Genomic DNA, 26,246 nt, shown 5'->3' with positions numbered 1-26,246 from the left:
AAGCCTATCATTTTAAGCATAATGTTTGGTCAGCTCAGTCATCAGTTATGCTAAATTTTTATGACATTGATTCCAAAAACTTGTCATTGTATGCCATCTGAATTTCCCCATTATGTAAAAATGCTTTTCTCTGAAACATATATATGATATTTTAAGGAACTCAAAACATTTGGAAGATGATAACATAGATGACCAATCCAAACGTTTACACAATGGGAAGTAGAGTATTTTCAGAGAAGAAAGACACAGATGAAATTAATAAAGAATGGTGTTAAATGTCCTAAAGTTTAATAGGAAGTACACAGGTTGAAAATTATACTGTTTAAATCAATATTCCTTTAAACAGTAGTTTTTCTAAACTTGCCTTGGAAATATTTGTTTTTAAGAGATGCATACCTAACTTATTTTCTACTTTTGGAACTCTGTTTTTTGACAAAATATTCTGGTTCCAGAATTCCTGGAAACATCAGAACTTAGTGAGTGCTTTTAGTGCTTAAGAGGAAACAGAAAAAAATGTAATGGAAACTGCAAGACTTCACTGGGACTGCTTCATTTTCCCATAAAAATTCTTGGAATAAAAAGCTGCTTTTTTCTTTTTAATTGTTCAATGAAAAAAATGTGCTGTATTCACAATTTGTACAGATTCTAAGCAGAAGAATATCACAATTTATTGCAGATAGGAAAAATATTTGCTTTGGGAACCTGCATTTGCTCTTGAACCGGCAGGTTACTGCTGCATTCATTTTTCATCCTTCTCAGCATTCACTCTTGCTCGTCCATCTCTTTGTGATATTATATTGTTCAGTTTAGTAAACTCTTGAGTGTATAGAAATCTAAGTTCCCAGGACTCTGAATTAGACTGGAACTCAATTCATCTGACAGACTTTTGAAACTGGGGCTGTAATTTCCAGTTCATTTAGATACTTAATGATCATTTAACCTCCTGTCTGTATTTGTACTTGCTGACTTGCTTTTTAGGCAGTAGAAGTCAGTCAATCTTCAGATCAGAAGCATGTGGTGCCCCTCCAGCAGACAAACATTTTCCACCAACATTTTGAAGAGAATAAAAATCTGAATAAATAACCCCCAAGGTTGAAAAGAGCCTATTCACCAAACATTGGTAAAGTAATTCCACAGGAAAAATAAATGTTCAGCAAAGTGATCTTTCATTTGAAAATTGGATCCAGATTTTACAAACTGAGAAGGGTGAACAACTGTGTCAGATGCAGGGCAATGCAGTTTGCCTGCAAAGTGTGTTGCCACAAGGTACTAATGTTCTGCTTATGGAGAAGTGCAATCTGGGCAAAAAGTAAACAGTTTGTTTTATCAGCGAACTGTTGAAGTACCATGAATGCTATCCCTCATGAATTATATACGATTCCTGTATATGTACCATCTACCAGCTAGTTCAGAATGATACAATTCAGGACAGATTCATCTGGCAACACATCGTTTTGAAAATGAAGATTTCTGTTCTTTGAAGAAAGATGGTAAAATCATTATGTCCAGAAAGCAACAAAAATAGAGCACAAAATGAGACTTTTGGGAAAATCAAGCATTCAGTTCCCTGTTTATCTTTTGTTCTAACATTGTTGCTACTTGGTTAAATTCATCATTCTTGCCTTTATATTCTCCTTTCACAAGGAAAAGAATTCGCTTCTACCACGGAGCTAACTTTAGTAGTAGTAGTAGTAGTAGTAGCAGCAACTTATTGAGGATGGAGGAAAGGAAAGTAGTGTAGGGACTTAATGGCCAGATATCCTATTAAAATGCAGTTATAACTCTGCTGACTCTTCAAGCAGCCACATGAATTTGAAATCCAAGGTACTTTTTCTGAAAAGAAAAATCACTGTAAGCTATTATAACTTGGAAAACCTCATTCTCCCTGAATGGCACTGATTTTGTTCTACCTGTGCAAGTCCTCTGAATTGAAAGGAAATTTCAGCAATACAATACTTGTAAGTTTGTGATATTTGTAAGAGCTAAATCCAATATCTTTGTGCTCCAGGCTAAGGTGAATTTGTGCTGCAATTGACTTAGCAAGTGATCAGTCAGGCTGTGGAAAAAGATTTTCAGAAGGTAACTAAAGCATTTCTACCTTTAAAATCCTTTCAGAATTTTCACCAAGGACATAATTTCAGGGACGGTGTAGTAAGAAGAATGTCTCTGGCTTTCCGCTGTAATAGCATATCCTAATTTGGACCTCTATATTATTTTTTACATTATATCTGACTTACATATCTGCACACATATGCATACATATACTAAGACTCCACTATGGTATGTGGATTAATCAGGAAGGTTATAATTTATTTTCTGTTTTTTACCAATACTCTGATCTTATTAGAACTGCTTTTGCAATCTCTAGTACCAGGAAAAGGAAAAATGTCATAAAAGAACATTTTCTCAAGAAGTTTTGATAAAGACACAAAACCTTCAGTTCTTGTTAGGGAAAAAAAAACCTTCTATAAATTAGGTCTCTTCAAAACTAAATTATTCACGATTCTAAATTTCATTATTCAGTCTTTTGCTATGCTTTGAGCAGTGAATATTTCCTTTTCTAAATAGCTTTTGAAGAGAAGTTTGAAGTTTGGAATTAAAGTAAAATTATTGTGAAACAGGTTTCTTTAAGAATGGCATAATGTGCTTTCATGTGTATTGTTTTCCAATGTTTAAATTTAGTCAGTTCACAAACAGGATGAGGATGCTTTTATCTGTTGGAGATTAAACCTTTCCTGGGATCAGGCTGTGCACTTTTTCTGGTTCACTCATCACCAGTAATAATAATTGTCTTTTGGTCAAGAATTTTGCTGGTGATGCACACACTAGAAGAGATTTCAGTTATTTAGCTGGATCCAGGTTAACAGGAGTGATAAATAGGGGGAAATATTTACTATATTAAGGAAATTCAGAAACCAGCTGATTCTAGATGGATCTGATGGGACAATTTAACATAATCCCTTACTTCAGCAACCTAATTTCAGGTGGAAAGACTAATTAAGAATAAGAGTTTTTGTAGTGCAAAACTAGTGTTTCTTAGGTTAAAAAAAAACTGTGACAACAGTTGTGTTTTTCACCTTGGAAAACAAAGTTTAAAGAGAAAAACTTTGTTGTTAGCACAATGCCAAGAAGAAAAAATAGTATTTGTCATCTTTTTTCCCCTAATACTTTTGTCTTTTGCCATCTCTCCCAGTTTTGTGGGCTGGGCTTGTCTTGCTTCTGTAAGGTGGAGTTCCTTCTGTAGTATCTTCAAAGCAATAGGCACCTTTTAATTTTCTTCTTGTAGCCACAGGGCTTCAAGTGGAGAGACACTTACATGGGACTCATTGGAGAACAGGGCATTCTCTCTGCATTAAGACTTTGAGGAAAATCAGAAGCAGTAAAAGAATTTCCTGAGCACTGTTGAATCAGAATATGATTTCTATAGAATTGCAGCTCATCACACTGCCTCCTGTTTTATAGGAAAGCTAACACAGGTGAGACTGAAGATGACTAAAATATATATACTCAGCCCCAAAGCCTGTTGAAGTTAGCCTAGTGTCAACTGATTTCAACTTGCAAGGACCACTGTGACATTGATTAAGGTCTCCCAAAGGAAATAACCACACTAATAATAAATGTAACATTGATCTCGTATAGCTATGCAAGAAATCTGGAATGTGAAGTACAATCTAACTACTTGGTGCAACTTGACATGTTCCTGTGGAAATTGGTAGGAGATTGCTAATTTCCACCAACAGAAAATCTGGCCCTGCAAATAACTTTATCTTCTTTTAATTCCTATTGTTCCCGAACTACAATGCCACAAAACAAACCTGCATTAACTATGTCTTCCTGTAAGTGTGTATCTTGGCATATCTGACACAGAACAGTAGTTAGGGATATCAGCCAGCCTCCCATGTCTGATTTTGTAAAATTGTATATCAGTTGAAATTGCCATGCAAATATGTGTTGTCTTTGTCCTGCTCCTCAGCTTCGGAGCCAAATTTTAAAACATGGCTATAATGCTTGTTTGCTTGTATAGATCTGTTAGCTGGTGGTGTTTCTGCTCACGTTCATCATGGGAATGCATTGGGAAACGCAGTTGTCAGCTATACAGAATTGTTTCTAAACAACTTCCTACTTGGTAAGGTAAGGATGGGATTGATAAAACAAAGAAATGTCCATTTGACATGCGGTGTTGTGACTCACTGGGTAAAACTGTGTGGTGTGACATCAGTAGGTTTTCAAACTACATCAAGGAGATATTTATTGGCACTGCTGTTTTTGTGGCACTGAGAAAAGAACAAATAAGTGTAAAGGAACAGCTTTTTAAAGTTCTAGGAGAATTTAAATCCCATATTTTCCAACAACGTGAATGCGGCTGCATTTGAATGCTAAAACAGAAAGGTTTATAGTGCATATGGTACCTATTTGAATTTTTTAAATGTCTAATTTCTGCTGTGGAAATGGAGGCCAGCTTGAGTTATTTATTGTGGGATGCAGAAGGAAATCACGACCCTTTGCAGGGACACGTTAGAATCCCTGTGCCATTCAGCCAGTTTTCTCCTGTCACACCTACTTAAATTTTCAAAAAGACGCTTTAATGTATTGAGTGTGCTCTGGATCATACTAGTTCCTGAGCACTTATGACAGCTTTCAGAGATTGCTGGTGGCTCCCAGTAGATTGTAATTCTAGAAACAGGAGCCTGATGCTAAGCATCACCACCTGTTCTCCATTATTTTTCTTCAGAAGAAAACAATGCAAGTATAAGATTACATACTAATGGAACCCATTTTCACTAAATAGGTACATTTAGTCACATGTAATTTGGTGGCCCATAAAAGAAAAAAAGAAAATAGTAAGCTGTTTTCAAAAAGGAGGAGCAAATAAAACTTAAATGAAGAGGTTCCTAACTACATTAACTAAACCCAATTCTTATATGGCAGGTATACCAATATGCAGTATGTAAGTACATACAGATCCCTTGTTGGAATAGCTGTGTTTTCAATTTGATTTGTTGACATATCCTAAAAGACTTTGGACCTCATTCAGCTCTTTGTAAATCCACTACAGAGCTAGATTTGAACCCTTCTGGCATTTACACTGGAATTCCTATTTCTACTTTGCTTAGAACAATGCAGGTCTTGTCTCTGAGGTTCCCCTGCTGCCTCTCAGTAGAAAAAAATTATAAGCATATATAACATCGTTATAATGATACTTGCAAATTGTGTAGTTGTTATATTCTGTTATCATTTGCCATACACCAGCATGGTCCCATGTTGTATCTCTGCTATATATTCATGTGACATATATCTAGATAAGTGAAGGAATTTAAAAAATTAAATCATCAATGCATTTCTGTATAGGTTTTAGCATGTGCATGTGGTATAGGTAGGCAGTACATTTTTCAAGCATGAAAGCATACGTATGTCTCCCTCCCTTGAAATCCTGAACATGGTAGCATTCATATAGAACCTGTGATAGCCTGGCTCGTGGTAGTCACCAGTCCTGGTTATGGATGCAGACCAGTGTCTAAATGGTACCCACATCTGCTTCTTAGCACTTTTTGTTGCTGTTTTTCCTTTTGCCAATATATTATTCCTAAGGCTGTTATAAAAAAGCAGATTTTTTTTTTTTAAAGAAAGTTTTTTCCTGCTTGTGCTGCTTGGTGATTCTCCTCCAAGAGTCCACATCAGACTGCTTGTAGCCTTTCAGTAGTACTGCTTGAAAACTCTTCGGTAAAAAGGGGCGGGGTTTTTTGAAATAACATTTGCTTTCTGAAGTGTGCTAGTTCCTGAATTTTGAAAACGCGATTCAGCAGTTAATTGAAAGGCAGCAAATGAAGGGTCACGGTACTTTACCCACAGCTTTGCACTTCTGGGGAGACGAGGTGTTATTAGCAGTTTGTTTGCTGTGTGCGTGCTCGGGAGGTGCCACCTGCCAGTGCAAGCCCCATGCCTGTAGCCTTGTGTCCCGGCACCCTGCTCTGGGGCAGCTCCAGAGCTCCGTTGGTGGCAGGCACCCTGCTGGGGGACAAGGATAGGTTTAATTCCTCCCAAACAACGGTAAAAGTTTACCAGTCATTTTAGGCCCCTTTTTTTGGACAAAACTTGGGCAGAATCTGGAGAACTAAAAGGTTTGTAGTCCCGACTTCCTGTGTGATCCATGGGAAGGCATCCAGCAGGGACCTGCAGAGGAGCAACACCATGCACTGAAGTTAGAGCTGACAGTGTGTGGTAGAGATCCACCACCCTTCTCAGCTGGGGCTTGACTACAAACCTGCAGGTCTTTCTTATTTCGCCACAAGCAGCCTGATATTCAAAGTAGAGAGCTCCTGTATTCCCTCATTTAGGGCAAAACCTTCAATCAGTAATCCCATCAGAATCGATGGGGCCGTGTGTGTACTGGACACTTTGTAGGTACTTAGGTCATTTTCTAGAGTAGGTTTGGCAGCTGTATGGAGCAACCTAAATGTAAGCGCTGTCTGAGCCATAATTACCAATGGAGAAAGGCTTAGGATCAAAAAGTAATCTGGTTTATTCTCTCAGATGTGTTTGTTCTGTAGTATTGAACTGGAGTCTTAAATCTGAAATTGGAACAGGTTTTGCTCAGAGGAAGCAGAAAAAGTAGATTTATGGAGTGCTCTACAGCTGCTTTTTCTGAATGCAGTAATGGTTTTTAAAGTATTTTTAGATTTGCAAATGTGTCTAAAGACGTAAATATTTATAGATTTGGTTAGTCTACAAAAGCAGATTATTTAAGCTTTGAAAGAGTTTCATTTCGGATGCACAAAATGGATTTTTGAGGACATTGTCAGACCATGACATTACTCTGTGCATAGAAGAGTGGATGTGGTGTTTCAGAAAAATTGACAACACACGGACTTAGCTTTTCTGTGAACAAACCAGACCGTTTGTATGCCTCTTTTCAAGAGTTTGTCCAAGTTGCTCTAAAATAACTTAAAGTGAATGCTTCCAACTAACCCATAACTTACATTTCATAATATTTTTATGCTGTCATGTATTGATGACCTGCTCTTCAAATCTTTACTCATGTGCTAAATCTTTAATGAGTTAATCCATTGTGAAGCCCAGTGAAACCATGGGATTATGTATCACAGCGAGGACTACTCACATTAGGGAGACATTGCAAGATCATGCCTTTTTAGCCTTTTGATTTCCTAAATAAATTAAAACCTTTGTTCTGATTTTGGCTGCGAAAGCCCCTTTGTTGGCCAGCCACAACATTTCCATTCATTTGCATCAGTTCTTTTTCCTCACAGAGCAGATAACAGCAGTGCTGGATTGAACATCTAAAAGACAGCACTCTGGCAGAGCGGGAGCCTGCACCCAAGCAACGAGCGCTGTACAAATAGCTTTGCTGTTATTCATGTAGCTTGCTAATGAAAACAATGATCCGGGAGAGTCATGAACAGAGTTCTGCCTAATGGAGTCTCATTAAAACAACAGTTTGCTGCTTTTCTTTTGAACTTTTCAAAAGTCTTTCTTGAGTTACACCCGATAGGAATGATAAGGGTACTACTGCACGTTCCTCAGCAAATCTGTAACACGCAGGCATTTTTCCGTTCAGATGTGTGTGTGTGTGTGTGTATTTACATGAAAGACGGGCCTAAGACAGACTCTCATTTCCAACCCAGATGTACTTTGACTTGAAGACTTTAAGATAATTAACTTGAATTTTTTGGTATATAGTAAACAACTGTGGCTTAGCCATGAGTAAAAAGAAGCTGACACTGAAAAGAAACAAGGAAAGAAGGTCGGCAAAGGTTTGTGTAAATAGCTGGAAGAGGTGCTGGGGAGGATCCAGGCATTTGTATTTTGCTCCTAGCACGCAGTCCCTGCTGGCCATCACTCTACAAACAGCTGGGTTTTCTTGGTGTGACAGATTGTTGCACTGCTGCTAATGCTGATATTTGTCAGTGCCTTTGATTTCCCTTCACTGAGTTTTATAATGAGGACTTAAAAATACAGGAGAGAAATAGTGAGGTCAATGATTGCAAAGGTGTGTGTGTAGGCAGACTTTATCCTCTGTTTAAAGAAAAATGGGCTAACTGCATTAGCATGTGCTTCTTCCTTTATTTTTCCAGATCTCATGATCAAGCATGGTAAATCTTGTTAATGCAAGACGAGGGAAAATGAGAAAAGATTTGGAGAGGGATGTTTTGGAGCAGAGTGATTATGTTCTCTCAGAATGTTCTAGAAAAATGTCAAAATAGCAATGTAGTTGTATTTGCATGTTCAAGTAATATTCTGAAGTATACAGAGGCCTAACTGATGAGCAGTACTTGTATGATATGGCTTACTGAGGGACTTCTCTCAGTATCTACACTGGTATCAGTGATCCCAATGCTCTTTTACACATTCAACCTGTAAGCTTCAGCATGATTGCATTGGTTTAATTGAGAAATAATCTCTTCTATTGAATAAACCTGGATAAAGGTACTTAAATTAGATGAAATCTTTGTAAATACACTATATGCTATCTAAAACTTAAGCTAAGGGTTAAGTAATTTGTATGCCCTACTGTTGCAGCTCAAGATAGCCTGACACCCTCAAACCAAGAATTTTGACTGATCATTTTAATTATACTGATGAAAATGTATGTTTTTCCTTTAGTGACAAAGCTTACCTCTCTACAGTATATATCCTAATTGTTAATCCTTTAAGGTAGAGCACTGTCTTGCCTTTGGGCCAAGTCCTGAAGTGTCATGTTTAAACGAGGTTCTATTGATTAAAATGAGAACAGTGCACCAAAGGGACCAAGTATGGGTTTTCAGGAATGAAACCAGTGTTTGCTATGCAACATACCTATATATGTAAAAAAAAATTAATTTGTAACAGCGTAACTCTAGCATGGCCTCAGAGAGTCCAGGCTTTGGAGCGGGCTTTACGGGAGTGTTGAGAGCAGCAGCTTCCCACAGCATGAACTGGGACTCTGTAGCATCTCTTCCTTCCCCTGCAGGCATTGGGGGTGGAGGGAGTCATTCCTCCTTCCTTTAGCCTTTGCATCCACATTCAGCATGTGGAGCATTAGCACCTGTAAAGCAGGCTGCAGTAGAAGCTGATAGCTTCTGTGCCACTGATACCAGGGAAAACGAATAGCAATGAAAACGGCATTTCAGCGTTTCCAGGGAGGGGCATTTCTGCTCATACTTGCCTGGACAGGGGTCAAAATGCAAAGTTGTAGCAGCAAAGCACTACAGAGGTCTTGTACCCTCTCCTCTCTTCCCTTCCTGTGCACGTAGGAAGGCCGGCAAGAGACTGGCTTAGGAAATGATGGCAAAACCTGATGTTTAGCCCCTCTCCGCTGTATTCTGGTAACCATTTTGCATGACTCCCAGGAAGCTAAATTCCTGAATTAATGAGGCAGCAAGTAGCTGCAAGGCTGTGTCCCAGTGCCTCGGTTCTGAGAGATCATCTTACTAGGTAAAGTGCCGTTTGCTCCTATCCCATTAGATCCTTTGAATTGGTTTCAAGGAAAATGCACCAAAGTTAGGAGACATTCTAATATTTTAACAGTGATACTTTGTTACTTTATGGGCTGATTTTCCTACTTGGGAGAAACTTCTGAAGCCAGTGGGAATTGTGCCTGTTTTGGGACTGCGTGGTCTGTGGGAAAGGGCGCATTTTCTGCTTGTTTTCTGCATGTTTTCACAAAACACACAAACACTCAGGTGAATTTAGACACTTGGATATGCAAAGAGCTGCCTAGTTGTTTTTGCAGCTCTTTCAGCAGAGTAGGTGTGCAACCACCACTGATGTAACTGTTCGTTCAGTGCAGGTGGAGAGAAATCCTCAAGCCTGAGGTCTCATCAGAACACAGTGCTAAAGACATGGTGCAAAGGGCACCTTGGCAGGGAAATGTGCTGTCTCGCTTTTTTCGAGTGCAAAGCATTCTGTGCAGTCCTGTCTTCTGGAGAATTAGAAGAGCAGGAAAATGAAAGGGAATTGGTTAACCTGGGAAATACCCTTCTCATGACTGAGGAAAGCCATCTAATTGTTACTTCATTACCTTTCTGTGATGAAGTACTTTTCATTCATGTCAGTCTAGTCTGCTTTTCTGCCTCCTTGCAATGTAACTAGGAGAATAATCTGTTGCCTAAGAGGTGAATCATGCTCTGTGTGTACAGTAAACTATTGCAAATATGCTTATGTTCTCACAAGCATACACTTATAAATAACATCAAGCGTTTGAATAATTCCACTGCTGCTAGTTGAACTACCCAAGATTTAGTTATAAATATTTTTATCTGCCTAATTAAACTTCCTTTTTTCTTTTCTTTTTTTTTTTTTTTTTCCCCTGGAGTGGCATGTGAAGTACAGGGAAAACAATAAATCACATCTCCTTTACATCTTCCAGCAAACACTAGCAAAAAGGTAAGGAAGGAAATCTTCCTTTGCCATAATCACATAGCCATGGTCAATGGTTGGTTTCAGCGTGGAGTTTAAGGAGAGCTCTGCACATATCCATGCTCTAAGAAATGTTTGGCAGTTGTTAAATAGGCTGAGTAAGTTCATCTGTAAAATATGCTTTAGGCAATCTATTTACGTAAAATACACTTCCGTGGGTATCACTAGAAAGTAGGACTACATTTTTTCATACTTGGCTGGTAAAGGTGGCCACCTTGATTTGTGTTTGTATCCCTATATAGAGGAGATAATTGTTAAAGACACAGTCACTTATATTTAGCACATCTGAAAGGAAGGGTACAAATTCAGAAAAAGGAAAGAATCATACAGTTAAATGGATGAGGGTTGAAGAAAATTACTTGTATACTGTGGACTTCTTATGTGGCCTTGGCATAGCCAAGCCATTTAATCTCCAATACCTTGGGTCCATCTGCTTAAAAGAAAGAAGAAGAAAGAAAGAAAGAAAAAAAAAGGCAAACAAAACCAACCAACCAAAACCCTTAAAATCTTTTCTGCCCTTGTTTGGTCTTGCTTGTGTAGATTATCTAGCAGTTAAAGAACTGATCATGTAAAATTATAAGAAAGCATAGCACCTAGACACTCCCTCTGGGCATGGTTATAATGCAAATAATACCAACAAGAGGAGTTCAGATATGGGTTGACTCTGTGTTTGCACTCTGGGGCATCTAAATGTGAAAAACGCTTGCTAACGAAGCATGGAGTACCCTGGAGAATCCAACTCATGCAGAATAAAAGTTGTCAAGAAGGTGGTGCAATATTACCATGGTTCCTGTTTCTTTGGCTTTCCTAACAAGTATCAGATATACACGGAAGTTTTCATTACAATAAAGTTGCGTGAACTAAAATGTAGTATCAGGTTGCTGCATCTGGCTTAGCTTTAGAAGTGGAAATATAGTAACAGGATAGACGAAAGGGCCACCCACTATAAAGTGTGGGTGACCAGTATAAGGAAAAAAAAATCTTTAATGGATATTTATTCCAAAGGTTTTTACAAAGAAACTGCTCTCAGTCTGATGTAGTGCCAAGCATAGAGGATTAAACTTTTTAATGACTTCTTGTTGATCAACATCCAAGACATCTAGGAACAAAGAAGAGATTCTGTAACTCCACATAAAGAATATTATTTTCAGACAAGAAGAGAGCGCTTGAAAACGTAAGTTCAGAAGATACAGTAAAATGTAACAGGAAAGAGGATAAATACAAGTCTCAGCTGCAGAACAGCTTATTTTGAGGGTGGAGAAGAAATGTATAGCTAATTTAGTGTTAAATGCCAGAATCCTAGGTAATTGCATGCTGACGATGACTAGAATAGGACAATGTCCATTTTGGCTTGATTCAGAAATTACATAGGATTATTCCTGGACTTTTTTTTTTTTTTTTTTGGGGGGGGGGTACCTTTATCAAGAAATGACTGTCCCCTGTGGGTAGTGGACCCGAGTCTGGATTTTTTTTTTCCCCTCTCTTTTTTCCTCTCATTTCTATGACATTAGGTGTTTTTTCTATGAATTAGATATTTTTTGAAATCCTATTGTCCTGTCTCTTCTGTGTTATGGTCCCTAGCACTGAAGGAAGTCTTGCTTGAAAATGGAAAGGGGCCCATAAGATTGAGAAGAGGGTGTAGTCAGAGTACAATGTCTGGAATGAAAGATGGTCCCTCAGTGGCTATTGCAGACTGAAACTAAGAGCAGTCCCTACTAACTCAGGGGCTGCAGACATAAATGTAGTCTGAAGCCACCCTGTTCTTGCCTCCTGGACTGCATGTGCTCAGCTCTCTCTTCTGAGAATTGGGGCCTGGGTTTGTTTGAATTAATAGTGAAGTCATTACACTATGTAAATATGTTAGTGTTCATCTGGTTTTACTCACAAGTTATTCTTGCCTTGCTGTGTTGTTCCTGTTTTCTTGTTTGTGCAAAATTAACCAGGAGTGTTTTAAAAGAAAAGGGAAAAAGGGTAAATAAAGTAGCAATCAAGGTTTCAACACTATTTACCACGGGCTGAAGTTGGGTAGGTAGCTCTAACTTAATCGTATAATAAGAGTACAATTATTTTTTTAATGATGCTGTTAGGGGTCCTTTCCTTTTCTGCCATCTTTGGCCTCCTTTGAGTAAAGTGTGCTAATTTGCCTTAATAGTATTATTTGCCTAGTATTATAATTTTTCCTTTTATTCTTGCTGAGGAGTCAGCTGAACAGCAATATGAGTCTAACCACTCCACAGAGGTTGACTGTGCCCTCAGGGGGCTGTGACCAAGCCCTTTCCCAGGACAGCTGCTTTTTTACAGGTAGTCCCACTGCATGAGCATTGCTGGCTCCTGGTGCAAGCATAACTGCTCCTAGAATGAGTCAGGATGAGGAGCCACGCTCTCGTATTGTAATTCTTCCTGTTGTTGTGAAGGGGAAAGCCCCAGGTTGCATTATTGACTCGTCCTGTTTCTCAGTCTCACTCATGCAGACCAAATGTGAGAACTGAAGAAATATCACTCTTTTTTTTTTTTTTTTCTTCCCGTTCTTTCCTTCTGTGGCCATGTCTCTGAATTCTCTGTGGTGCATGAGACTGGAGAGTGGGAGCTGGTGCAGGTGCCCGGGCATTGTTTGTTTGTTCTGATATTAAGGCTGGGCTGACTGATTTTTGATGTCTGATTTCAAATCTCTGTAGGTGCTTTCGAGTTCAAAGGACTTGGTCCGTCTCAGTTTCCCTCACAGTGGAGCAGTCACAGCCATCACGTTGCAAGTGATGTAGACCAGGAAAAGAGGGAAGGTGTTTTGAATATCAGATGACAATGGTGGTTTCTGATGCACAGAGAAATAACTGGGGATTGAAAGAGTCGTATGAGCCAGGTGTTCTCACATAAATGACCATCAGGGAGACAAACAATAATGCTGACATTCAGTAACAATGTTAGATTGCAGTCAGCAGTCTGCCGAGGTGGAGGCTGCGGTTCATCCTTCTCAGACATACAGCATCTGGCTGTCTCTCCAGCTGACACGAACTCATGTTTTCAGGGCTGTCCTTTTAAATATGAGGGCCAGAGAAACTGCATTTTGAAAACTGGTGTCTTAAATGCTTTGTATTCTGCAATGCAAAGTGTATTCTGCAAGGAATACCTAAGAGTCATTTCTAGGGTGAGGATTGCAGATGCTGCACAAATGTTTATAACCTGGAAGCATTCTCTCTCCAGGCGCTGTGGCAGACAAAGGGAGTTTTTGCACTGACTTCAACAAGACAGGGTTTCCCCCTTGCTTTTTCTAGATTTTGTGAATGTTTAAAAGCAAAGGAAGTTTACTTCCTTAGTAGCTATACTACAGAAGGTAGAGCCGTCATCTCATTTTTCTTGCTGTGAATACATGCTTGCAGAGATGGTTCCCAATAAAAGCTCCACCTTGAAAGTACATCATGATTTGGGGACATTCACAACCAGGTGTTAGAACAGTAACTTACTGCCAGTTCCCAGCAGTGTTAGTCTACTCCCAACCACTATATCTGAGTATCTACCTGTGGTTTAATGCTTGGTGCTTTGTGAGCTGTAGGACCTGCTAGCTGTTTCCATCTGGATAGTATTCTTAGATTAATAAAAATCTCCATACTTCTAGAGTTAATAGATCCAGAGGGAAAACTGTTTTTGGCAACCCACTGTTCATGCATCGCAGTAAACATGTTGATCAAAAAGCCAGAATAATCTCACTCTGGAACAGATGATAAATACCCAATTAGAGACAAAACTAAAAATCAAAACCATCAGAAAAGGGGTGGGGAAAAGGCAGAGATAAAAGGGCAAGAATAGTCTGCTGAAAAGGCTGGACATAGAACAAAGAGCATGTTAACAAACCTTTATTCTTCGAGCAGTCTTTGGTGATGCATTCGAAAATGAGATAAAATCAAGACCTAGAGGCTTCCTGTCACATTGATTTAGTACTACATTGTTGACTTCAAAGATTACCTAACATTGTTTTGATGCTCTCTGTTGTAATGCTGCTGCTGGTAGTTCACCAGACAATACGAATCATACACATTGAGACAAAGTCCATAAATTTGGGGTCAAACTGACTGTTCCCCAAACTTTTGAACCTCCTTTAATCATGTCTTCTGTAAGGTACCAGTTCTATGGAGCAGAAAGCCTCCTTCACAATCAAGCAGCGTAGGAGGCTCATGGTCTCTCCAAATGTTGAGAAGGAAGCACTGCTATGTAATCCCGTGGTCACAGTGCGAGGGAGGAAGGGAAAACTTGAGCACCTGGGTGTGCACACTGTGCGTGGGGCAGGAAATGTAGTATGTTTCCTTTGAAATGGCAGAATTCAGCAGAGTGACACCAATACGGATCTAAGGTTGGCAATTTGCCTTAAAGATAGAACACGAAGACTCATAGCTGTGCTGCCTTGGGAACTACAATGTATATGCTGTGTCCTGGTGATAGTTTTATGCTGTTCAGTGGTATAAACAACATACATCTGTGCATATTTTGGGCATAGTGTGCTGCCCTTTAAGTCATTTGGAAATATAACTCATTTCAGGTTTTACCTAGATGAGGAATTGAAGGTGAATCAAGTTGAATAAACTTGTAAGTTGGATTACTTTAAGTGCCTTAAACCTTTGATTTTATACTTTCATAATGCATGTAAAATGCACTAAATTAAGGCCAATTTAATTTGGATAATCGTATCTACCCAGGAATTTAATTGATCCACTTGCAGTCTTTCAGATTACCTTCTCTGTACGTCCTCCTGAAGCCAAGGTCAGCTTTAAACAGACACTACCTCCTTCTAGTAGGACACAAAATGTAGGTAGTTCTGTAAGAAAAAGTGTTGAATTGTAAGCTGTTGAATAAGGTGGGCCAGGAGATCACATAGGGTCACAGTGTGAGAGAGATTTCATACGGGAAAAATCTTTGGAGGTTTCTGTCTGCACTGGAAGAGGCACCACTCGCGCTGGCTAGCTCTGCGTGCAACAGGGCAACACAGCTCCCGCGTTTATTTTAAGGTGCTTGACTCTCTTTCCGCCAGGTGCAGCTACTCGCTCCCCCTGAGCACAGCTCCCTGCACAACAGCCTACCGCTTGCAGAACGGGAAGTTGTTTTCCATGACATTTTTGTTGGGACAAGGAAAGCCTGAGTCAGGACCCACGTGAGTCCTGCAGCCTCGTTGGTTCAGAGGGACCTCAGTGAGGTTTGTTTTTTGGTTGTTAAGATCTGAGTTTTCTTTGGCTCTAGCAAATCATGAGAGCTGGACTACTGCACATTTTAGAAATGTTCTTCCCCTGGTGGTCTAGCAGTGGACTGAGTATTACTTTGAAACACGAATATTTATTGTCTTAATAATGCAGGCTTCTGGGGCCATTAGCCACACAGTTTGAAGGAATGATCTTTGGAGGCTGCAGTATACATATCCATGATGTAGTACTCTGTGAATCAGACCTCGTGAACAGCAGTGTTGTTTTAAGTTGAAGAGTTAAAAATAAGTTATTGCTGGAAGAAAGTGCCTGTGCTTAATCTAGAGGTGGAAGACGGTCCTTTTCTCTCTGGGTCTGGCACAGAAGTGGGTCATAGATGTATTATTTTAACAAGAAGGAGGTTCGGTGAGAAAAATTGAATCGTTAAACTTGTCATGGCAACTGAACGGAATAAATCTGTTTCATTGCAACTACTGTGAGTTTTGCTTTCAAGAATGGTCTGTGCCACAGCAGTCACTGAGAGTTGAGAGTTTCTGGTGAGATCAGTCTGAGACAAGATCCATGTCTGGAGCTGTCTGAGAGCACAGCATGATTTCCTCCGTGGGATAAATTAACCATGGCTTTCTGCTTGTGCACAGTGAGATCCCTCGCTATCATCTATGCTTGTGTTGAGCTAAGAATAGAAAAAAGCAACATCAGCAGTGCTGTGGGAAAATTGCACTGCTCCAGATGGCTGCTGATAAACTCTTTTCTCATTTGGGATTACAAACAAAATAGTAGTAAATGATGGTCATTTCCCATCCACATCTTAATGTACATGTTTGCTTAGCAGCTAGGAGCAAGCTAGTCTGAAGTTTGTCAGTTAGACATGGATTTGTCTGAATACACTTGAGAAGCTTTAATTGCCTTGCAAGGAAAAAACCAACCCACAAAGAGTTGGGAGTTTGGTTTGTTTGTTCGTTTGTTAAAAAGCTTTGATTTCCTCCCTTCCCCCCTCCATTTTGCTTTATCACACTTATGCGGTTCTGAAAGAAGAGCTCTTATTTCCATTGTTACAAAGGTTTGTATCCTGTGAGATCATGTTAGGTCTTCTCCTTGACTTTCATAGAGAGGTCTTCATTCTATCTCCAAAGAGGCGAGTGGGACAAATCCCACGTGTGATGTGTTCATCTAGCTCTACAGGCCACATGTTGCGTGCAACTGTCCCACCAATGTTGATCTGCTAAAAGCCAAAACAAATTTGAGATCCCAACTCAGAATCAGGCCCAACCAAGGAGCCAAACAATGACTTGCATTCTTTGTAATTAGTCTTGACAGCAGGCTATTTGGTTAAAGCATATGTTTGCATTTCCTAATTTATTGGCATGCTTTTACTTTGGATTAACTAATTCTTCAGAGAGAGAGAAAAGCAAAAACAGACCTGGCACCCCTGTGGCTATTTCATATGTTTGCTCTATGGGGACCAAGTCCTTGCTCAGAAAGATCGTTCTGTCCTGTCCAAAGCAGGATGGGAAGGAGAGGCTCTCACCATGATTGAGCCAGTTGGTTGCTTCATCGTGCCTGATGGCTGTGGAATATTAAGCAATGTGCACAGTCCTGAGACTAAATGGCAAACAAGCTCTATTGTTCATCTCTTATGTGGAGGATGGAAACTCTGTCTTCTTGCCTATAGTTCAGGCCAGTTTTGATCATCTAATTAGCACACTGGCTGTAGGGAGGTCAGCTTCCACCTCCTTTACAGTCATTATTTTAAAATTTATAAAAGTATAATTCATTGAAATAGAGAAAATAACCTTTTTTCCTTAAGTAACAAGTGAGTAATAGACTGAGTTGCAGTACCAATTCATTTGTGGTAAGTTGTCTGACAGGCATGGTGTGAATATAAAAGATTATGTAGCAGTGATATAAAAGAGAAGTCTTTTGACAGCAGAAAAAGACGTTTCTGCTGGATGTGATAACATAACATAGCAGCACAGGTATTTGCATAGGGTATTAATAACTAGGGATTCTGTATGTACAAGACTGTGAGTAGTAGCCTAAATTTGATTTCTAACACGCTGGTACCTAGGAAGCAAGACCATTCCTGGGATAACCTATGTGTCCATTTTCTTGAGCCACTTGTCTCACTTTTGCAATAGCTACTGCCTCTTTGCCAGGTGAGAGAGAGTGATGAAGGATTGACCTGGTAGCCCTACAGTACTCTTACTTTCCAGCTGTGGCTTTTCTCCTGTTCTTCAGTTCAGTCCCCAGTACCATCACGGGATGATTGTATGAGACAGAAGCTGGCCAAGTGTCCAGTACAGTAACCGCAGTGATATTGTCATTTATGTGGTACATGAGACTTTAGTTCCCTTCTTCAGTGCTGCTCAGCATCCACAGTAAAAGGGTAATGAATAACCTCCATGCTGTTTTTTCTACTGGGAGTGGTAGTAGCCATGAACTCCTGCCAGGACCGAGTCTGCACTTGGACTTTATGATGTGTTTTAAAAAAAAAAGTTAACTGCTTCTGGGGGAGTCACTACTGATATCTGTTCCACCAAATCGCTTGTTTAGGCACAGCTCCTCTCAGCTTTGAAGGTGAGTCTGAAGCCAGCAGTGTCTAGGACTGCTTGTGCTGGATAAGTGATGACACAGCCAAGGTAAAAATGCCAGTGGCTCTTCCTGCCTTTCTCTGACATAGTTAGCTAGTACAGCGTGGAGTAGCTTCAGCATAAAAACAAATGAGCCATCATAATATGACCAAATGAGAGCCTGGTGACTAAAACACTGGCCGGGAATATTGTCTTCAAATATTTGCTGGAGGCCATGCTGAAATTCAAGCCCTTATCTCCCAAAGCTCAATAAAGTGTGTCTGCCATCAGTCTGCTCACTCACCCTTCAGCACATTACAGCGTTTGTCTTGCTCTCCCCCTGGAGCGCTTCTCCATTACGTTTTATAGTGCTAGACAGAGAGACTTGGACTGACTGACTCCATAGCACAACAGTCCCACCACTTAGTATTGCTCCAGCTTGCGGTGAAACTCTGTGGTTCAGGATGACCATATAAAATACGCGGGATAGCAAATGACTCCAGCAAAAATATCAAGAAAACCTCATTGCACCAAGAAAAGGTGCTAAGTTAGATCTCCTCTGCCAAAAGGGGAAGACAAAGGTAGATATAAACCTTACTCCTGCACACTCCTCAAATCAAGGGAACGGCGTTAGCCACTTAGTCACGAAAGTTAGATAGTCAGTCCCTTCCTCAGCCACACTGTGAAATTAGTACAAAAGGAAGAGCCTCAGTAGCCTGGAAGGACTTGTTCAACTATAAAAATCTCCAACTTTTCTCCTCTGTCATCTGCGTTTTTTGAGTATTTCTATCATGTGCTCTTGGCATTTTCAATATAAATTCAGGAAGGACAGGAATGGAGATTCGTATTCTCTCTCTCAAAAAGAAAAGTTTAACATTTATGTGTTGCTATGACCTGGCTGGCAAAGGTTAGCCTTGGTGGACTGATGGAGGGGACATCCTGGCATAGAATGAGCAGCACCTGTTTAAATATCTACCCTGAATCCTCCAACATTGCAAAAAATCCAGTACATCTTTGCTGTACGTTTTTGGACATGCATTCAACAGTATCTTTTATACAAGGATACAAAAGTAATTGGAATGACTGAGGAGAAAACATCTCAGCAAGCAATGCTCTTAATCAGACAACACATTCTGAAAATGTGACTGATTATCATGACCAAATCTAGTTTATGTCATGCTATGGGTGACTTGATTGCCTGTAATCTGGGCTAAAAAAATTGGATAAGATTGTTTAAAAGCAGCTTCAGGGAGTGCTACATATTTTATCTCTGTTTCATCTGGTTTCCCATAATATCAAAGCTGTGTTTAGTGGATAGAGATTTACGATCAGAAAATGATATGTATAGCTGAGGAATGTGAAGGGATGATGTGCCTTGTAGAATTAGTTATCATTGCTGGGGAAGTAGAGCTGGTTTACAGCTTGCTTCTTCCCTCTCCATCTGGGACTGATCTGTGTCTTTGCGTTGTATATAGGAAATGTTCTCTGCAATTCTCTAAACGTAAAGACTGTATTTCAGGCACTGTGGTGTAGGAGATTTTGAAAACCTTGACTCATGCGTAGACAATTGCTAGCATGTACATTTTTACAAGTATGTTTTCTTTATCTGGTATTTTAAAAAAATGTATACATATTTATACCTAGATTGGCTCAGCTACTGCCAACAATGGGACAATTATGAACACATTTTCCCTCCTGTTAGCCAAGGCTATGTACACACTATATTATTTTGTTTTATTTTTGTGTTTTAATACTGAATGCTGCACAGCAATAGAAATTACTTTGCTGGGAGCAGGAGTTATTCCAATGAATGTCGAGTGACTAGGAGACAGACACAAGACTATGTAGGCTTTTTTGTTTCAAGTTCCCTGTGATTGATAGCTAGGATATCAAATGGATGGTGGTTTTGGAAGAAAGATCAAGGCAATTGATGGCATCAAGCGTTTGCAAGAGGGTTTTTTATATAGCTGGCTGGCAGCTGGTCTTTTGGGATTTTGAATGGACTTGCTAGTTGTTGTCTGAGCTACATGTAACACAAAATTATTTTTTGACGTGCTGCAGTCATTTACCTTAGGTAGGTCAATGTTTTCGCTTATTTTTTCATTTCAGAAGTGTCATCTTTGTTTAGGATGGGGCTCTAGAGTAGAACTAAAGGCTGAGTTACATCACTTTCCTTGAAATTTTTAATGTAAAAATTGTCTTTTATTACTTTTACCATTCTTAAAGACAGAGCTGAGACGTTGACAATTAGATGCATATCTTGAAATGTCTTTTACATGTCACTCAGCCTAAAAGCCAAAAGTAAAACAACTGCTAAATATGGTATGTGAGAGCATTCATTAGCACCATTCAGGATCAGGGAACTCTTTTTTTTAAAAGCTATTTGGGAACCAAAAGAAAACTGCAAGTAGGCTTCTTGCTGACAAGTTGCAGGTGTATACCACATGCCCATATTGGAAAAAAGATGCGGTTATGAAGGTCTTGATGACAGACAAGGGTCTAAAATGCCTTCATCTCCAGGTTTTAGCTAGTCCATCTGTTTTGTATTTGCATTTCCCCCAGCTAGCAGTGTTAGTGTTTTCCAAACTCAGTATAACCATGCGCAGGTCTACATAAAATCACTTTTCTGCATTGTAAGATCCTTAGTTTAGTAAGGTCTCATTTAAGTCAGGGAAGCCTTACTTTTATGGTAACTACATCATAAATTGTCAGTCAGTGTTAATGATTTCTTTCTGGAAAAATGAGGGCAAGGAGTGATGAGATTGAGGGGAGAGCACTTTAGTTGTGCTTTGCTAGAATAGGTAGAATCCACTTACGCCTTAAGAGTACAAAACAGGTGAGTGCTTGCATTTGTCTCTTACTGCTACTCCTAGCTAAAAGATCTGGCCGTCTTCTTGACGCCTTCATGAGGATGAACTCAAGAGGAAATGCTTATTTTTAAGGGAGAAAGACTTACACATACATTAGATTACTCCAAACAGCTGCACTCTGGAATCATTCTTCAAAGACACATATTCAGAGGGCAGAAGTAATGGGGCAGCAGCACTTGGGAAATATCCAGCCAGCACTTTCGGTACTGTAAAGTAAATTTTGACAAAGAAAACAACTAATGAAATCAGATGGGAAATGGCATGGTTCCCCCTCCCACTAACAGCACTGGAGAAACTTGCTTGGTTTTATTGGTTTTTTAAGACTTCTTGTTTCTTCTGCGATTCTCAACAGAATGGCACAAAGACAGAAACAAGAAGTTCTCCATCTAAAAGAACAATTTTCAGAGCAAATTCTCAACAGCCTCCAAGTTTTTCTTTTCTGAGAACAATATAATCAAGCCTTGATTTAAAATATTATTAGAAAAGTAATCAGCCTACATTGAAAAATCAGTCAGTTGAGCCTTTTGTTTGTGGTGAATAATTAATTGGAAGAGTCATTTTGAAAACAGTAAAAGCAATATTTTGATTTATTTAAAATACTGGAGAAAATTAGTTGAGGAAGTGTAAACATTGTTTTCCAGAAAGTGCGCAAAATTTATTCTCATCTTTTTATCTAAACAAATTCCTCAAGTATAATTTTGAGGAATGAAAAAATATCTATGATTAATTTAATAGGCAGGAAAATTAGATGCAGACAGAGAGCATAGCTGTAGCTGTGTGGGAGTCAGCAGAAAGAATCTTGGAATGTGGTAGTGTGTGTTATTATGTCTCCTTAAAGCATCATGTCTTTTCCTTTTGTAGGAATAAACTTTTCTTTCTCTCTCTTTATGGGAGAATACAGTGCTTTCACACCCTTTTTTTTAAAAGACAGTTTTCCTGTAAGATAATGCTGGCTTTGATGAATATAGGAGAATTGTATACGTGTGTGTCTGCTTGCAGGGAATTATATGTCCAAGTTTGTGCTCTATAATATATTGCATGCTGCACGCTATAGGGTGTTGTTTAGCAGGTGGCAAAATTAAGGAGCATACTAAGCCCATAAGTGAAGTAAAGGTTATCAAAGTGAAATGCTGACCAGTGATGTTTGTTCACTTCCAAGGAGTCCAACTGGTGTGGGCCAGTGGGGAGTGGTGCAAAGGAGCGTGTACCAATGTGGTGTAGATGTTCACTGTGAGAACAGTGAACTTATTATCCATCAATGTGTTTGACAACTATCAAAGGAAAATGCCTCCTTGGAGTTTAAATTAAAATGTTACCTATTGGAGGGTGTGTTTCAGGATTTTTACTGAGAGGAGTTTTATGGCTCTGTTTATTCTTCACTGCGGAGTTTTAAGCTCTTGTCTATGAATCAGAGGCCTGAACCCACAAAAATATGAGCTCTCTTGTGTCAACATATGTTTGAGGCAAGAAAAGATGAAACCACCAGGGAGCTGGTTGTGTCTCCCTGATTCTTTAAGCAGATACATCTTTACCAGCAGCGTGAGCTTAAAGATTGCTGTATGGCTGCAGTGAAGCATCCCTACCTGCATCTCCTGGCCCCAGTGAATGGTATCGCAACTGTCAGTTTCTTTGTTTGTTTGGGGGTTTTGGTGGTGGTTTGTGGGTTTTGTTTGTCTTTTTGTTTTTTTGGTTTTTTTTAAATGGGCTGCATACATGCCTTGTACAAAGGAGTGCTTCACTGTAAATCTTTCTTTTACCCACCAGGCCTATCCTTGTACCAATGATAAGGAATGCGAAGTTGGGCGATACTGTCACAGTCCTCATCAAGCAACATCTGCATGCATGATGTGCCGGAGGAAGAAGAAGCGTTGCCACCGAGATGGCATGTGCTGCCCTAGGAACCGCTGCAACAATGGTACATCAGTAATTTCTTGGTTTTCCTCCATAAAATCAGCATTTTGATAGTATCTATTTCTCTGAGTGTTCCCAGCAACAGTATTTTTTTCTGAGTGCCTGTGCTTTTTTTTCTAAACCAAGAAAGCTTCATTTTCTACTTCATTCCACTCCATTTTCTTTAATAGTATTTCTGTGCTTAAGGCTTGTGTACTACCAGACTTTTTCCCATTTTGGGGTGGAGAAACCCAAAAATGCTGCTGCTGCTGAATGAAATCACAGCACTACATTCAATGTGGTTTGATTCGCTGGAAGACTGCACAGAACCCGTATTTTTAAGGAAGCAAAAGAGACTTAATGAGTCCTTAATCTACTCTCCCTGGGGGGGTTATAACCATAGTGTTTGCATCCTCATACTCTCCTCTGGAGACTGGAGAGAGATGTCTACAAGGCAGTCTCCAGGTGCTCAGACCATAAAGCCAGCGTGACATCGAGACTGTCTGACAGTGAGTGAAGCAGAGCTGCGGTGAAGTTAGGTGCCAGGGATCAGGAACAGAGGTGTGATTAGAGCTGAGCATCACTGAGGCCGAGCCCCAGCAATTTCATGGTCCTGGTCCTGATCCTGGTCTGTGTATGTCTCTCAGTTGCTTTTCCTCTTGTTCAAATCTTTGACTGACTGTCTTTTCTTCGCAGGTATTTGCATACCAGTGACCGAAAGCATCCTTACACCTCACATCCCTGCTCTAGAAGGGCCACGCAATAAGAAGAACGGTCATTATGCTAGCAAGGATTTGGGATGGCAAAACCTAGGGAGGCCACGCTCCAAGCTGTCACACATCAAAGGTAAGATCACATTTGCACTACACTTTGTTCCTTCATGTTATATGAATCATGTTATTGCTGTTAAGATACAGCAATGCAAACCAGAAATAGGCAGTAATTTCACAGGGAGCGAATGTCTATTGTGAGAATTCACAGCATGACTCAAAAAGTGATGTAACATCAACCAACAGTTCATGTGATTGAAATACCATTTGCTTTCTTCTCTGTATCAGAGGTGGACTGACAATCCATTTTTCAGTTGTGCAAGATTGCACACATCCTCCTCTTGTAACAGTCATGTAATTAAGCACTTGTAATTCTGCTTCCAATCCTGTAGCTGAATTTCTCCTTACTAAGTCTTATGGCAGGTCTCATTACCCCCTTGAACCTTCCTAATTCATATCTTCCCCTGTGTTTACACCCTTCAAATAGCCACAGATGGAAATATCATCTCTCCTTTTTCTGAGCTTCATTTGCATCAGTCTGCACTGAATCTGTACTTTCACGTTTTCCCATGAGGTAAAATAGTTTGGTTGCTCTTTTTAGGACATGAAGGCGATCCCTGCCTACGGTCATCAGACTGTATTGAGGGACACTGCTGTGCTCGCCATTTCTGGACCAAAATTTGCAAGCCTGTGTTGCATCAGGGGGAGGTGTGCACCAAACAGCGCAAGAAAGGGTCCCATGGACTGGAGATTTTCCAACGATGTGACTGTGCCAAGGGGCTGTCTTGCAAAGTGTGGAAAGACGCAACCTCCTCTTCTAAATCAAGACTTCACGTGTGCCAGAAAATCTGAATGAGGATTGGGAAGATAGTATTAAGTGACTGTGGCTTTATGTATTTAATGCATTACGGCACGGTGGGAAATGAGGACTGCAAATGAAAGCAGAATGGCTAAAGTAACAGTTAGGGTAGGAGTAGAAGTCACACCAAATGCATTTCTTTTTGAGCTGGTGGTAAACACAAGTGCAGCTGGAGTGCTCCTCCTGTGCAGCTCTTCTGTAAATAACTTCTACAGTTTGTGGGAAATGCTAGTATGCAAACAAGTACAGTGGAAATTAATGTCACTTACCTTGCTGTGTTGTCCCATGATGTTTCGGGGGTTCAGTGTTAGGGCTACAGTGGGTTTCCAGTGTGGTAACGACTGCTAAATAAATTTTATACGTTGTACTCATATAGGAAGCAGTGCATGCCAGGAAGACTCATCTGTCAACACATTATTGGCCACATTGCAGATGTGAGAAATGGAAATAAAGTTACTGTGAATGTCCACATTCAGGGCTGACACTTCAGCAAAGAAAGCGCTCCTGCAGGACAAGAGTGCTATGTTTTGCAGGCCCTCATGAAAGAGGTGAAAACTTGCCATCTCACAATTTCAAGGGAGCAGCAGTTTCTCTAAAAGGAGGCATTTAAACAGGGTTTTGTTTCCTATACCTAGGTAAATTGAAATGCTTTATGTAGTTCAATGTCATAGTATGGCACTTAATTGCTTGTATTTGCCTCAGTTTACTGCTAGTATACATTGGGTTGAACAGATGAAGCAAGTATGTGCATGCTGAATCCAGAATTATATACAGGCAGTTGCTCATTAGTCCTAAATATACTTTCCTTGCCTAAGCATACTTGCATTATAGACATTTCCAAACGAAATAGCAGAGTGTTGAAGTGCCTAACACAAAGAGCTATGAAGTTGTTTCACTGTTGTTGTTATAACAGATGATGTAGACATTTGTTGAGGTGTTTAGAGCATACTGCTACAAACTCACATTTTTACATTTTGTCAGTAGCAACAGGCTACTGATGGCATTCTGCAGAAGTATAACGGATTTGTTTCTTAGATGCAGCAAAGAAAAAGGAGTTGGCTCTTGTGAGCACCTCCTCTCCTGCAGAAAAGGATGTAAGAAGATGGCACAACCACAAATGACTTGTTAAACATCATGCAATGTCACAGCATACCCAGCATCCAGCATGTATTCAGCCTGAACTTGATGTCCTCTCAGTCTGGACTGTTCGGCCAGGAATGATGGAAGTACATGGACTGTGGAAACAGCTGACTACGCTACATTGTTTGTGTACTGGTTAAAAAAAGGACAGTCTCTATCCCTTGACTTGTCTTCCAGGTCTTTTCAAACTCTTTTCATTTTACTTATTTGCAAGTATTCCTTTGTATAGACATTGGTAAAGACACTGATATTTCTTTAAAGTAGTCTGATTCTATAATTGACCTACTGCTAAGTTGTAATTACCCATTTATAATCACCCATTTTCATGTTTCGTAATACAAGGGCCTTTTCTGTTTAATCAGTTCTGAACAACGCAGGTAGACCAGTATGTAGTTTAACTTTGAAGACCATGTTACCCATACCTGACAGCTTTCTTCCACTGGTGGTTGTTTTAATGCTATAGCTTAGCTATACCACCTGACTCAGACTTCCTAATTAGAACACAGACCTCAGCTATGTTGCCTTTATCTTTCATAAGAGTCTAAATAAGA

At 39.8% G+C, this 26,246-nt stretch overlaps 1 protein-coding gene across 1 annotated transcript in view; it reads left to right on the top strand.

The window, feature by feature from the left end:
• Positions 1 to 24,871, top strand: part of DKK2 (dickkopf WNT signaling pathway inhibitor 2) — a 42,746-nt gene extending 17,875 nt beyond the window's left edge. Inside the window, exons 2-4 of the mRNA XM_050896166.1 lie at positions 22,801 to 22,951; positions 23,623 to 23,772; positions 24,298 to 24,871. Of these exons, the coding sequence (XP_050752123.1) occupies positions 22,801 to 22,951; positions 23,623 to 23,772; positions 24,298 to 24,548 (552 nt within the window). The 3' untranslated portion in view covers positions 24,549 to 24,871. The remainder of the gene's footprint in view (positions 1 to 22,800; positions 22,952 to 23,622; positions 23,773 to 24,297) is intronic.
• Positions 24,872 to 26,246: the final 1,375 nt, after the last annotated feature.

This window comes from Gymnogyps californianus, chromosome 4 (genome assembly GCF_018139145.2).
Source record: "Gymnogyps californianus isolate 813 chromosome 4, ASM1813914v2, whole genome shotgun sequence".
NCBI classification, from domain to species: domain Eukaryota; kingdom Metazoa; phylum Chordata; class Aves; order Accipitriformes; family Cathartidae; genus Gymnogyps; species Gymnogyps californianus.
This window is presented reverse-complemented; position numbering and strand designations above follow the sequence as displayed.